The sequence below is a fragment of the Anser cygnoides genome, chromosome 19 (genome assembly GCF_040182565.1).
Source record: "Anser cygnoides isolate HZ-2024a breed goose chromosome 19, Taihu_goose_T2T_genome, whole genome shotgun sequence".
NCBI classification, from domain to species: Eukaryota; Metazoa; Chordata; class Aves; order Anseriformes; family Anatidae; genus Anser; species Anser cygnoides.
In genome coordinates, this window is record NC_089891.1 from 5,823,931 (window position 1) to 5,838,533 (window position 14,603).

Genomic DNA, 14,603 nt, shown 5'->3' on the forward strand with positions numbered 1-14,603 from the left:
GACTCGAACTGAAAAGGAAAGCTGTGCTCAATGCCAACGTCTAGTGCAGTTACACACTGCCTAGAAAGAGAAACTGTCACATCACAGCAGGCAGCGAGTAGGAAAAGGGAGCAAATTCAGAGGGAATCGGAAAGGTTCCTGAAATCCTTGCACACCTGCTCCGACCTTTACCCAGGTGTTAGGGTTTTCCTGTAGGCTCAGCCAAGGTAAGGGCAGGTACGCACAAAGGAAGGCAGATGGAGGAGGTGAGAAAGGGTGAGTGCAAAGTGCAGCAGGGCTGAGGAGGGAGAACAGCAGGAAGGGCAGAGATTTTTAAACACTCACCTTAACACTTAAAACGTGGAGTATTTGGCAAAGTAGGCAGCCTGAGCCAGGCTGGTAAACAAACATTGTAATAATGTGAGTGCGAGGCTGCCTGTGGTGACTCAGAAAACTGTAGGAGAGCATCAAGGGAACGCACTTGGAACCAAGGAAAGAAAGGGACAGGCAATAAAAGACACCCTGGGATCCTGCAAAGGGCAGCCGTAGGTTTTCGCAACAAGATCTACCCTGCTAAGTCATCAGCTGCTAATGAGGCTTTTTTCAAATGCCCCAAAGTACACCTTTCTATATGGCAAAGCTAGGAGCTCTTAAGCTGTCCCAGAGGGATCCTTCCAGCCTTTCATCAGCTGCAAATGCTCTTCCTGCCACAAAACAGGAGGTGAGCACCCCAGGGTGAAGAAGGCCACTCACCGGAGGTGTCAGTTCATTACTAAAAACCCCAACATTCACATCTTTGCTTTGGAAAGTCGCGTTCAAAGACTAATCTGCTAACTTTCAAGTCAAAGCAAAAACAGCTAGACAACACCAGCCCACCCAGCTGCCCATATTTAGCACGGGGCTTCTGCTGAAGAAGAAGAAAAGAAAAAAACAGCCCATGAACTTCAGGTTGCAGTGAAAGCAAAGCCCTGATGGATATCACGAGGCGTTTTAAAAGGCGATACTTTCCTTTTGCCCATGCCTGAAGGGAAAAAGTCCTGAGGAGAAAATGAGCAGTTGCTTCCTCCTTTACCCCGAGAGGCCCAGAGAGCACACGAGGCTCTGTAAGTGCACTTAGGGCTCTTCTGGAGCTCACCCTGCCCCAGCTGTGACAGCCGGAGTCCGAGAGGTGTGACCGAAGCCGGGTCAGCGCGGGATGATTGCTACCCTCTGCCTTGCGCGTGAGGCTGCATCTCTCGGGGCTGTAATCCGCAGGATGGCTATTAAGGAAAAAGCACCCGGAGCAGGAGATGTTTTTGTACACGTGATGTTATTTTCTAGAAGGAACGACCGCGCTGTAGGTCGAACAGGAGGCTGAAAAAATGAGCGAATGAGCTCCTCTTTTCTCTGCTTTCAGTAAATATCCTAAATGTTAAATTACTGCTGAGTTCGTCTGCAAATGTCAGGGAAAGGGAACCTGAGCTAGATCTAGCAACTGCCCTCTTTTAGGAGCTGGTTTGGCTCTTCAGGAAAGAGACCAGAAGCAGCTCAGAGCCAGCAGTGGAGCCACAGAGTCAGGAGACTTTTTGTTGCCTTCTCCACTCAGTTGGCCCTCCTCGGTTTGATGCAAGGAAATAAGTTGGCAAATGCAGGCTGATCCCGGAGCTTGTTTAAATCTATAGCCTCGCCTTGCTCAAAGCAAAAAATTTCCTTTACCTTCCTCGTGAGCTGATGGAGTGTTTTCAGATTGATAGGTAGGAAAAGATCGATCTGATTTTCCCCCCTGAAGCAGGGTGGGGCAGGGGAGGAATGCTCGGGGTTCCCAAGCATCACCACCTAGCCATGCCTGCTTCCCGCACGTAATATTGGTATCCTGAAGTCCTCTTGTTTTCATACAACCTTTAGACAGCCACAGCAGCACATTGACTTGTTGTAGCAGTCTGTGTTGATATAATAGGTGTTGTTGTACCACATGTGCCGAAGATTTTTTTAAACAATACTGGAGCACAAAAATATGCTTTGCTTTACAGAATTCGCCCTTCCCGCTGGCTCTGCAGACACGTAGGTTGATTGAACCCAGCAAAGTGGTAGACCCATTCTATCCTCTGTGGAGTCAGTCTCTTGCAGAATAAAGGCTTCTCCCCCAGATTGCTGTGCACTTCACTATAACTCCCTTTAAAAAGGCTGTTTAAACAAATAAGGGAAGGGAAAACAGAGGATTTGCTAGAAGCTTCAATTTTCATAGATTGCAATTCCACCTCTCTGATTCCGAGTGGGATGGCAAGCCCCTGCTAGGCACGGTCTGGTTGTTTCCTTCTCCCCAGGCTGCACACCCCAGGCCCCTTTTTTAACACTTTGACTCAGCTGCTTTTCAGATTTAAACAGTTGGAGGCGGGAAACTGGGCAGGAGAATGTTCTTCCTTTTTCTGAGAGCTATTCTGCATTCCTCTAGCAGAAACAAGAAGGCAGTTTTTAATTTAACAATACTAGTTTGCAGGCTATTAATCTACTTCAGAGATCCCACCTCCTGAAATACGAGCATTATTCACAGCTTCACAAACACATGAGGAGGAATAACTCCACCAAATGCATTTGCATTATGTCAAGTCAGATTCTTGCTTAGGATAAGGCGCAATATGACCCACAGTGGGGCTTTTTTTGGTCTCATCAGGGAGGGTGGCAGACACACACACAAAAGCATGCAATTTCTTGGGGCAATATTTCTGACAGCCAGTGCTAGAGAGGGATTTATTTTTGTTCTAAAGCAAATCGTACATCAGTGCACTACAGGTCTGCCCAGCTGTGGCTGCCGAGTTAGTGCTCAGACTGTCTGAAACAGCACATCCGCTGCGGAATGATAGAGATGTAGCCAGCAAAGCCAACGGACTGGCCACTCTGGGCAAAGGTTTCCTTTTATTACGTATATCCACGATTCTGTTACACTTTTTGTCTTCCTTGGTGCTCACCTGGTTACTTTTAAAGAGGTCAGATTCCTGAGCCTGCAAGAGTGCTTGTCCAGTGACCCAAAGTACTTGAAGCCTCCACCCTTACTCATTCCCTCTGCCCACACAATAAAGGATAATCTTTTGACTGAGAATCTGGGCTGTTGGTACAGCTGGATTCTGCTCCTCCTTCTGCCACAGATTTCTGCGTGACAGTAGGAAGATCAGAGGCTCCTCTGTGCTTCAGTTTCTCATCTCTATAATGGGACTACCAACTCCCTACCAACTACAGGCATTATGAAGATTATAATATTCACCAACCCACCTGAATACTACTTGGAAGCACAGAAAGAAGAAATACGAGTTGATTGCATGATTCAGGCAGCTCCATCAAGCACATCAGAGCTCTGCGGGGACCACTGCCTTTAAAACTGGCTGTACAAGGAAACATACCAGAAAGCACAGCAAACACAGCTTTTGAACGTGGTTTAAATGCCACCTGACACGAGCTCCGCAGCCACAGCTTAACTGCTGGTGGTCTCAAATCAGATGAAACAAGTCTTCAGCACAGCAGTGCCCAAATTAATGGACAGAGCAATAGTCAACAGCTGTCTCTTTCCTCCATCTGCAGCAACAGTATGAAAGGCAGCCCCGAATCCCCCCCGTCCCAGGAAAAAAGAGCCCCCACAGTGTGGTAACTGGGGGCCTGCGGGGGCTCCAGTGTGGAAGGTGGCTTTGAGGCTCCCTGTCGCTCATCACTAACAGGGCCTGCAGCCTTACACTGCAAAGGAACAGAGCAGCAGGAGCACGGGTCTCGGAGATCTGGCCAGAGCAGCACTAATCAGCCGGCTGAATCACCGCTGCGTTTTGTTGCGAACAGAGTCCATTTTATTCCAGACAATGACATTCAGATTTTATGCCCTCTGTAAAGCACAGAGCGAGATGCCAACAGGCACGATCAACCTTTCCACACGGGTAACGCAAAGCTCAGCGCTTTCTTTCTCCCTCAGCTAGCAGCAGCTCAGCAGCAGGGTTGTTTTGAATTGCACCTTCCCCGGTCTGTCTCCTCGGTCCTGTTTGCAGCAGCAAATCCCCAGCCATAGTTACCTGCTCCACCAGGCTGCTGGCAGGATGAGGCAGTGTTTATGCAGTGTTCTGAAGCTCACCTGTACTGTGCATTTTAAAGCCTTAATTACTGTAATTTATCCTGTTACAGTGCTCCTTCGAGTTCAGAGACTAGTTAGGGGTCTGTATTTAGTCTGTCTTTGACACACAGTGTACTGCTTCATGCCAATGCAGAGCTTACTCCAGAGGATGTTAATCCCCTCCCTGAGACAAGCAATGCTCAGAAATCAATAGAACTAACAGAACTTCAGCAATTCTTTCATCCTCCCAGTAGTTTCCTCCCCATCCCCATTTCTTTATCTGAAGACTTTGGGGACTAAAACTATGATATGATCTAGCAGGTGCACCACAAAGCATATTTCAAAGGGGTAAGGAGGTTCAACAGCTACAGATCAAAGCACGTAACAGAAACAGACAAATTTAAGTCAAAAGGCAGAAGGGCAGCAAAGCAGGAGTCAGCAGCTAAAATCATCTTCGGTCCCTCCTGCTGGTCCTAGGGTTAAATCTGCAGTTTCAAACAGGGCTTTCCTTCCCCAGCCCCTCCAACACCAAACCATCTCTTTGCTAAAATCTTCACGGCTCCACGTCCTGCCCTAACCTCTTTCCCCAAAACATCCAAGCTCTTCATGCACCATCACGTCAGGCAGGATGCAGGTCGGGGAGGGAGAGAGGGAAAGCCATTTTGAATGTAAATGTTAAGGGAGAGAAACTTACTTTGCGGCATTTGCCTTGGCGGGGGATCCAGAGATCAGCCTGCTTAAAGAGCATCGGGGCTAAATTCCTGCGCCACTTCCACAGCAACTTGCACTGCTGCTGCCCTCCAAAACCGAGAGAGCAAAGAGGGAGAGAGAGCAAGACTGTGCAGAGCCCAGCGCTGCAGAGAATGAGACAGAAGCAGCAGAGTGAAGCACCAGTCTGCTGATTAATTCAGCCTGTTTCCAGTCACGCTGCAGATCCAGCAAGGAGGCGGTGGATGGGGGTGGGGGATGAGGGAGAGGAAGGGGGGGGAAAAAAAAAGGCAGAGAGAAGAAAGTTTGCCCAGGATAGCACCAGATGTCTGAAAGAATGGTCCATTCATCAGATGGAGCCGAAGCAGCCAGAATCCCCGGGTTCCCTGCCTGTACAGATGCATACACATGCACAGTAAGGGCTGATGCTGACAGGCAGGGCTCTGTGGAAAAGCAGATGGCAAATTAGACACGACAAAGTGCTATAAAATATTCTACAGGGGAGGTAACACCTGAGCAGGCCAGGAAAAAAGACTAGATGAAGACAGAGAGATCCAGAAATCCTAACTTCTCTTTGTAGCTCTAGAGAATTATCCAGATGACTTCACAGCTTTGGATTCAAACTCAAAAATAAACTAGACGCTTACAGGTCCAGTCTGAAGTGTTGCCACCCTCTCTTCTTGTCAACAGAGAAAACAAGAAAAGCCCCTCTAAGAACCCGGTATCCACACATCCTGAGCCACCCGAGCTGCAACAAAAGGTGCCTGCAGATTCTTCACTGCCACACCGCGTCTGGGGCTCCCCACGTAGTGCCACCTGCACGTGGCACAGTGAGGGCAGAGGGCTGGTGCAGGCAGGGAAGGGCTGGGCGCCAGCACAGGTACTGCAGTAAAAAGGCCTTAGGAGGTGAAGAAGGAAGGAGCCTTCTCCGCCTCATTCTCATCTTTTACAGGAATGCTTTTTCACTGTTGGAGGGAAGTGCCTCGGGTTTTTATATAGCTGCTACTTCAGCGCTGTCCCGATTCTGTCTGGGCTACCCGGTTCTGCAAAGCAATCATTAAATCAGTTACTTTCCTTCCACATAGTAAAGAGCTGTCCCAGCCAAGAACCATGTCAATAGCCTGCCAAGGATTATAGCGAGCCTCTATAAAATGGAACGATCGCTTCCAGTCTCAGCAGATCGTGCCGCTTCGGAGACCACATGCAGGTGTCAGGACTTGCCGGAGAGCCCTGGCCAAGCTCTTCACTTCCTCTCCTTCCCTGAGATTCAGATGCCTAAATAGGCCCAGCTGCTATTCTGTGTTTAAAGCCAGAAATGCAGAGATCCAAGGTCTCAATATTTAAAATAAACCCAGTAGAGGGAAGATCTAAGACAATTCCTGAAAGAATGAGTTATCACCTTTGTGCTGGCAGTGAGTTACACTTTGGAACGTAACCTCACAAAGCTCTTAAAGGCAAAGTTGAATGGAGGCAGCTACTGCATTTAATGTCACTTCAGGAGAAAGCAGAGGGAGAAAGAGGGAAGAGGACATCCTTCATCCTTCTGTGGGCCACTTGGTTTCCTAGACAACAGTGTTAAATTGATTTTAAATTGCAGAGAAGAACAAAATGTCCTAATGGCACAATTTTTCCTTACCTCCTCCTTTCCTACTAAGAAACTAAATTCACCTACTCAATTTATCACAAAGAAAAAAGTAAAGGAGAAAAAAAAGGAAGGACAACAATGGGGTTAGACCGGGCAAATCCTCAAGCAACATACACGTGTCAGCCCCTTCTTATTGTGGTGCTTGCTGAGCTGTTTCCTGTGGCGCTGCATCTTCTGGAGACTTGAATGACTGTGAATAAAACAACTTGCCAGTGACAGCGCAGTACCAGGAATAACCTTTGTGCTTCGTGCAGTCAGGAGATCCCAACACAACTTTCTTCCAGCTCTGAAACCCCACGTTTGATCACAACACAAATGGAAATACATCTAATCCACTATTCTTGTTTACCCCACCGCTGAGAGACTTTGCTCTAAAGTATTTTGGGCAGGGCAGTAATTAGCACTACGTAACTTCCTTCTGGTATCACCTGGTACCATAAACTGCATCTGGCCATGCATTTGTGCATTAAATAACAGAATGTGCTGTCTTAGAAAGAACAGAAGCTGTAAACTTGAGATCTGAAGATAAAACTGGGTTGAAGTAACAGGCTGAGCATAAAGGCACAGGGGAGGGACTGAAACTCATAACAAAACTGCAGCACAGAAGAGAGACACCTGTAGAAAACAGATCAGTTTGGGAGAAAGCCTTTGGAAGAAGGGCTAAGATTTTAGAGAACCTGCAAAGCAGGGAATAAAAACCAGAGAGATGGTTACTGGCAAGACGAGAGGAGGCGGAGGAGTTAGGCTGTCTTCAGTCCAAAGGTAGGACTGCAGCTCTGGTTAGATGCAGCGGAAGAAGACAGCTCAGGACCATCTGTGCTACAGCCAGAGCAACGTGGAGTAAAGCCCAGGCTCTCTCGAATCCATTTCCAGGCTGTAGCCATGCGGCACAGTGCTGTAGCCAGGCTGCAGCAATTACACTGGGGTAACACAGCTCAGTAATTATTGGTAACTGTGGTATGGATGATGTCAATAATTTCTAATAGATGGTCTTGCTTCAAGTACGGCCTGTCTGAAGTAACTCAAACTCATGAGCCTCGAGCTCTCCTGTGGCAATCAATGCTTTCGTCTACCTTGATATACACTCAGCGGGTATCAGAGCAGAGATTCTGGCACTTTTCACAAGTATTAAACTCACTTCAGAAATACAGGGAAAATTAAAAAGTCAGGAGAAAAGGGGAAAGAACAAGAAATCGGTACATTTAATTTAAGAGGGTTTTGGCACTGCTCCTAAAATACTCTCTGCCTTTCTCCGCAGTGTCTGGCTTCTGGCAGGATTGGAAGGTGGCTTGCATTACACCTGACAAACTCTGATCCTCAGCCATTTCTAACAACAGAAATGTATTAGCTGACTGAAGCCAGAGGACGTCTCTCAGCCTTGTGAGTGACACATGTCTGTGCCGCAGCAGTGCTCAGAGCATGTCGTCTGCTCCAGGAGCGCTAACTCTTATTGCACACATACTCAACCATGGTCTTTCCTCAGACTCCAAACAAAGGAAGTTATAAAATGCAGCTGTACGCATCAAGGATTTTCTAATTCCTATGGAAAAGAGAGTGGTGATTTTAATCCCCGTTCAGAAAAGAGGGACAGAAAACTTCAGTAAGTCAGGAGAGGAGACTAGGACTTCCAAACACCACGTTTCCCTGTAAGCTGTTGTGCAGGACACTCTGCAAATTCAGCCACAGCACAAGATGGAAGCCTTTTAAAGGGCTGTTACAAAACAGACCACTCTGCTGTCTGTCTGGCAATTTGGTATGCTCTTCCTGCTCTGCACAAGGAAGAATGTCGTATCAGAAAGAGGGAGATGAAACAAAGATAGTGACCCGCAGTGAAAGTGTCCCCCCCGTGCTCTGCTGTGGTTGCAGCAGTGCCCGTGTTGGAGCTCTCAGATCCCATGCAGACCACGCCTCTGTGCAGAATGGTAATTGCGTCATCTCTTCAAATGATCAATACCAGATAGCTCAAGATGTCATTAGCAAGAGAATAAATAGATAATTATCTTCATTGGAATGTTACCTCCATAGTAATACAGCAATTTGACATAACACAGTTCAAACACATCCTCCGAGCATGCCAGTGCTGAGGGGTTCAGGTGTGAGTAAGCGCAGGCCTTCCTGGTGTAGCACACCACAGAACAGCAAACCCAGGAAATAAGAAGCCTAGCAGGCAAGGGCAAGGGCTGATGTGAAAAACTGAGCACCTTTTAAGTTGCTGCTGTAGTAATCTGTTAGGGCAGATCTGGCTCTAGATGATTATCTAGCGTACTTTGCACTAATGAACAAAACCACCTCTTGATGCTGGAAGCACTGTAAACAAAACAGCAAGACAAGGATGCCCGCAGAGTAACAGAGGCAGCAAACGCTCCGTCTGGCAGAACAAGGTTAAAGAGCGGTGGAGAGAGGGACGCCGGAAAGGAAAACCAAGGATGTTCTCTTACAAGAGCCAGCTGAGAGCTTGCTGTGTACAACCTCTCCGCTGGTCTCAAACTATCACTCCCATTACTGACTGGGATGCAGAACAAGGGCCAGTTCACTTTTTTGGAATGACAAATACATTTACTATCCAGGTGGCTGCTGAAATAAGGCTAAACCAAATCTCAAAATAACATCCTGCAGCACTTCCAGCAGAAAGTTGCCCAATACACACATACACTGGTCATCGGAAAAACAGGACTCGGAGGATTTCATTACCCTACTTCACTTAAAACACCTTGTGAATTCAGCCTCTCAGATAAAGCTAAACTAAGCAGCCAGAGGACTGAAGCCCTACCTTAAATCTCAAAAAAGACACAGCATATGTGACAGCATATACTTCATCTGTGTTGTTCCACTATGGTGCCTCAGTCCAGCCTGCAAAGGACTCGTTCTAGACATGGGAGTTCTGCTTCTCGAAGCCATTCAGTTCTTCAGCTCCACTGAGATTCCCCGTAAAGGGTTCTGGATGAGATGCGAGCATTCACCCCCTAGCAATTCAACACATTTAAAGTAGCTCCCTGTGGAAACAATTTTTGGGCTCTGACAAAGCAAGCTACGTGTAAATCCATCAAGCAAAAAATAATTTCCCAAACTCATTGCCTAGGTTAGCTGACTTCTCCTCGAAGAAAACTGAGCAGCATTAAAATCCACAGCTGACTTGTGAGCGCAGGAGGAAATCACACCGCTGTTGCCTGGGAGCCCACCTCACAAGGTCTGTTAACTGCTTGGAAGATACCTAGCTCTCATCCCACTGAATGTTGATCCATGGGCTGTAAAATATGAGATGACTGCTACAGAAGAGCACCCTGCCATCTCTGGACAAGCCAGCAGCAGACCTTAGCGACTGATCCAAGCCAGTACATCCCCAGGAGTGTGATGGTGACAGAGCTCTCACTTCGGATACTAACCATGGGTTGTACCATCCCATAAAAGCGCCAGGTGGTGAGTCTTGGCTCAAAATAATGAAGGACAATTAAAAGGGCTCAACATTCAAGTTGGGCATGACCCTTATAAGGAAACCTACCTGACACTTCTCCTTGAGGTCCATGGCTATGCAATTCCGTAAGCATGTCCAGCAGAAGGGGATTGCTTCTCAGGGGAGAATGTCTCTCACATCACCATCTGCAGAAACAGAAGGGGAAGCAATTAATCTCCCCATAATACTTCGGGACAAGAAAGCAATGGAATTCACCTAATTCAGATTGTTCTTTAAAAGAAGGAGAACTGGGGAGCAGAAAGTACTTCTAGTAGTACAACGCCTCCCCTTTTACTCAGAGCTGATCCCATCAGCTTAACCCCCCAAAACTGGAAGCAGGAGATGAATTGAGTTCCCCACAGCTCCGAGTAAGAGCAGTAATTGCAGCCCTGACATACTTTCAGGCAAGCATCCAGAAAAAGCTGACAAGGCTCTGGATTCCACCAGGTGTTGGAGCAGGCTGTTACCCATAGCTATTCGTCTTGCTATTCTTATCTTCTGGGAGCTTTGTCCAGCTAATCTCTAATAGAGCCTGCAGTAATGATTCTTCCATTTGCTGCAAACCACTCCCCGTGACAGGGCTGTGCTGCTGGGGACCCGACAGTTTTTAACAAACTGGGACTCTGGCAGAATTCAGGTAGGAAGCAGCTCTGGAGCTCCCATCCTTTTCCTAGCCCGTCCGTCCCTTGATCTCCCATGGCACAAATTTGCTCTTTCCACATACACAAAAACATCTTTTCTGGTGTCCAGCGAAGGCTCTGTGTGCCTTGCTTCAGAGTATTCTCGTATATAGAGACACACTGAGATTTTAAAAGATTATGCAACGAGTGGCCTTGGGAAAGCCTGTTCGTTGGTTAACAACTCTTGTTTCTATTTTAACATCCCACACTTTCAGGGCTTGGACGCGCACTTCTTGTAAATCCAAGCAAACAAGGAAGTAGCTAGTTCTGCAAATCCATCCCAACCATCCACGCACTTCTAGATACAAGAGGGCTGGCTTTTGCCAGCTGGGCTTTATCACCCCAGACTACTGCACTGTCGTCTTCTTCCAAGGATTCTGGGGATCCCATCCTTGTGACAGTCACCTACAGCACTGCTCTGTGACGACTACTACTATTACTGCGATGCCACATGTTTTGAAGGAAAATAAAAGGCATCTAAAGCTCGCTCAGAAAGCCACCGCTGCCAGGCCGAAGTGTTAGATGTCACGATTTCCTCTCGTGCAGGCAAGCAGTGCTCCTGCCTTCTGGGAAGCAGCAAGTGTTCAGTACTCAGGCTTCCTGTTCTCAAAGAACCGCGTGCAGCAGAGCCACCAGCACCTGCAAGTGCCAATTTCTGGCCGCAGTCTGGCTGGCATGAGCCGCAAGTCTGGACTCTGCCCTACTTTTCTGTTCTGTGACCCCTGTCAATGTGCACACACTGAGGGAATGAGGCTATTTTCAGTCACTCCATATCCCTGCCAGGCCAATTAGCAACTGCAAAGGGAGGATCAGACAAAGTTACTGGAGCGAAGCTGACAAAGAGAGCTGGGAGTGGGAAGGAGGAAAACACAACTTTCTACGCTGGCACAGAGCAATTACAGCTTCGGTATCTTGCCTTTAACTTGAGCCTCATTCCTATAAAAGAGATGATTTTAAGGTGGAAGAAATGGCCACTAACAATTAGAGGGCTAAGAAATAAATCCACGACTCTTCTTTTTACTCCCTCCCGACAGAAGATTTATTGGTAGATCTACCGCAGGATTTATGTACCTTCCTCTCACTCGTTCAAACAAAAGTAAAGTGCCTGAACTCTCTGGATCTGGACTTCAAAAACACCATTATCACTGACATGACTGGGTAACTGGGAAGCCAAAGTCACAAAAGCAGAGAAAAAACATTCTGAACTGTCTGCGCTAATCCCTCAGAGTCTGGGTCAGCAGCGGTAGCAAGTGGCTCTGGCTGCAGGGCAGGGGCCACGGGGGGGAACAGCTGGGCAGGAGGCAGGATTTGCTGCGCTGCAGCGAGTGCCCTTCTGGTTTAGGCACCGAGCTGAAATGTGATCTTGAATGCAAAACACGCCATTCCTTAAAGTTCAAGGCACACCATCCGCATGCTTAGGAACACCACCGCGAAGTCCTTCGGTGCTAGGAAGCAGGATACACAGCACCAGTGTTCAAGTAGGGAAGTCTGGTTGGAAAGAGGCTCCTTATCTAGAGAAACTCAAAAGCTGTTAAAATGAACATATAATAAGAGCTTGCAAAAGCAATCAGAGTGGTGTATGCAGCACTGCTTCGTCATCATACATGCTCAGGGCTTCTCCAAAATTGGCTGCAGGACAACTGATAGTAAAAGCAAAGACAGGCTACAATGAGAAGCAAGCTTTCCTGAATTTCTGCACTATGACGAGTGTCGTAACTATATAAAATGCAATTTGCACACTTTCTTTCAAATACATACTTTGTCAAAATAAAAACTCTGCAGGATTAGTTGCAAGAATTACGGCATACCAACTAAAACCTCAGCTGGATTACAGGGGTCTCACAAACACCCAGAAAACAGCTTCACACAACGAGGAGCAGAAGCAATTCCTGAATTCTGCAGGCAACTCGCGGTACATCGATCTGCAGAGCTGTGCAGCCATCCATCCCAGCTCTCCTCCCAGACTCTTCTGCTTCAGGGATTCCTGTAATTCCCCGCACTGGGTACGCGTCTCTCCATCTCCCCTAGAAAACAGCAAGGCCTTGCCACACTCTGGACCCATCCCAGGAGTTCTGTGCACTACTGTTTCCTCTACACAAAAGTATCTGCCTCCTCTGTCCTCCTTATTCTTATCTCTCTTCTGTCTGCCCAGGCAATTAGTCACTCATGCTGTCAACACGTTAAACTCTGCCAGAGAGCAAGACAGAAACGAAACAGGGCTGCTTTGCTGGAACATGTCAGTGGGCGTCACGTATTCAGCCGCAGACAATCAGAGACGCTCGAGGCTGTGGTTGCTCCAGTCACACACCTGAGGCTCCAAGGGTACCCAGTTTTCCCCTTTCACTTTTCCAGCACCCTCCCTTCTCCTCGGGATTCTGATGCCAACTGCAGCCTGTGAGACTTGGAAATGGCTGGACACGGCATTTGAGTGTCATCATGCTACAGCCAGGCTGAGAAGTGTGTCCAAATCATTAGGTAGAGAGAAACCCAGCACAGCTTCCACCAGATAAAATAACCCAGTCCCGTGCTTATATCACTAACAATATGCTAACTCTGAAAATCCTGCGTGCAGAACTGGGCCAATAGTTAGCCCTCAGCCATGTGGAGTGTCGGCACTACACGTTAGGATTTCTTTACTTTCTAAGAAGGAATGAGTTCATTGCTCGGATTCAGCAAGTGTATCTGCTATCCACACCTTTTCAAACCTACAGAATACCTTCCCGTCATTCTGAACTCATTTCTGTTCAGAAGTGCCTTGATCTGAATATCCAGAAGTATTTGAAACATCCTTCTGAACATCAAAAGCAGAACTCTACAAAGCACCATTCAACTTTCATGTACCTAAGCGTACCGAATAATACTGTCTTATGCAGTCAGTGTATTTAGGTAGGTAATAAACACGGGGCTTTCAGCTCCTCCATTTAAGGTTGGTTTTAAAGCATGGCAACTTACTCACACCATCAGTATAAGCTATTACTGCTGAAATTTAATAAGAAGCTATACAACATGATATACCACGATGAACCTATAGACACCGGGAAAGAAAAATGTGTTTCAGAAGCTGCAAGTCTGTGGGGAGAAAAAGAAATCAACCTAACGGTAAGTGCTTTCCTGAAAGCGTTCAATCACTGATTCTTTCATGTTATTTACTGAAAATTCCCAACACAGATTCGACTATAAAAATGATGGGGAGTCTGAACATTTCTTGCTGCCAAAAGTGTATTCCTCAAGCACAGAAGTCTGATCTGTCACCGAGAATAGAAACACGGGGGAACAGATAATAACGAAAAAGGCAGCTGCCTCCGAAAGCATGGCTTAGATTAGAGCTGATTGTTTTGATATCAGCAGAACCATACGGTCTTCCTACTCATGAGTAGCTGAGATGTCTGTCTGCTAATTTGCAATATGGTCACATTTGCTGATATATGGGCTTCCAAAGGTGCATAAAATGATACTGTCAATTGATTTGAGACCCATTGAGAGCACAGAATAATTACAGCAAGGCAGCTGGCAGTCACCCTTCTTGGCTTTGGTATCAGCTTGTGAAAAAAAAAGAACCTGTCAAAATTTGGACCAGCTAAACATTCTCTGCCTCAATAACCCTGTATTATAGATAAGGATATGCGCCTCTGCTTCCGAGAGAAACTGTGAAGTAAATGTATTAGTATTCGTAAAATGAGATCCTCTGAACTGGGGTTGTGCATGTGCTAAGTATTATCGACTCAGTAGTGGTCAAGTGTCTCACTGGTGCATGGCTGTGAAGAACCAGGAGTGTATTTCACACGGGCTCCAGTTCCCTTGCTAAGAGAGAGACCTCTACCACCTTGAATCAGGAACAGGATTAAACTGGAATTGAATTTAAATTTGTCTTGCAATTGACAAGTGTGCCTTTCGGGGGTGAAATTATTTTTTGCTTAAATCTTACTTGCTGAGAGTTTTCCAAAAAAAAACAAATCTCCGACTCCTTCCTTTTTTCTTCAGCACAGGACTTGCACATTAGATTTGTTCCACAGGACAGCGGAGACTTAAAACAAGGGCTGAGCAACAAGGAGGGAGAAGGGGAGTAAGAAATAG

At 46.9% G+C, this 14,603-nt stretch overlaps 1 protein-coding gene across 4 annotated transcripts in view; it reads right to left on the reverse strand.

Moving 5' to 3' along the window:
• Nucleotides 1-14,603, reverse strand: part of TMEM94 (transmembrane protein 94) — a 50,479-nt gene that overhangs the window by 32,822 nt on the left and 3,054 nt on the right. For 2 of the 4 annotated variants that reach the window (XM_048064184.2, XM_013178989.3), the window contains exon 1: nt 4,740-4,932. In XM_048064184.2, the coding sequence (XP_047920141.1) occupies nt 4,740-4,793 (54 nt within the window). In that variant the 5' untranslated portion in view covers nt 4,794-4,932. Of the gene's footprint in view, nt 1-4,739; nt 4,933-9,897; nt 9,996-14,603 lie in introns of those variants that run through there. The other 2 variants (XM_048064185.2, XM_048064187.2) reach the window with 2 other exon arrangements.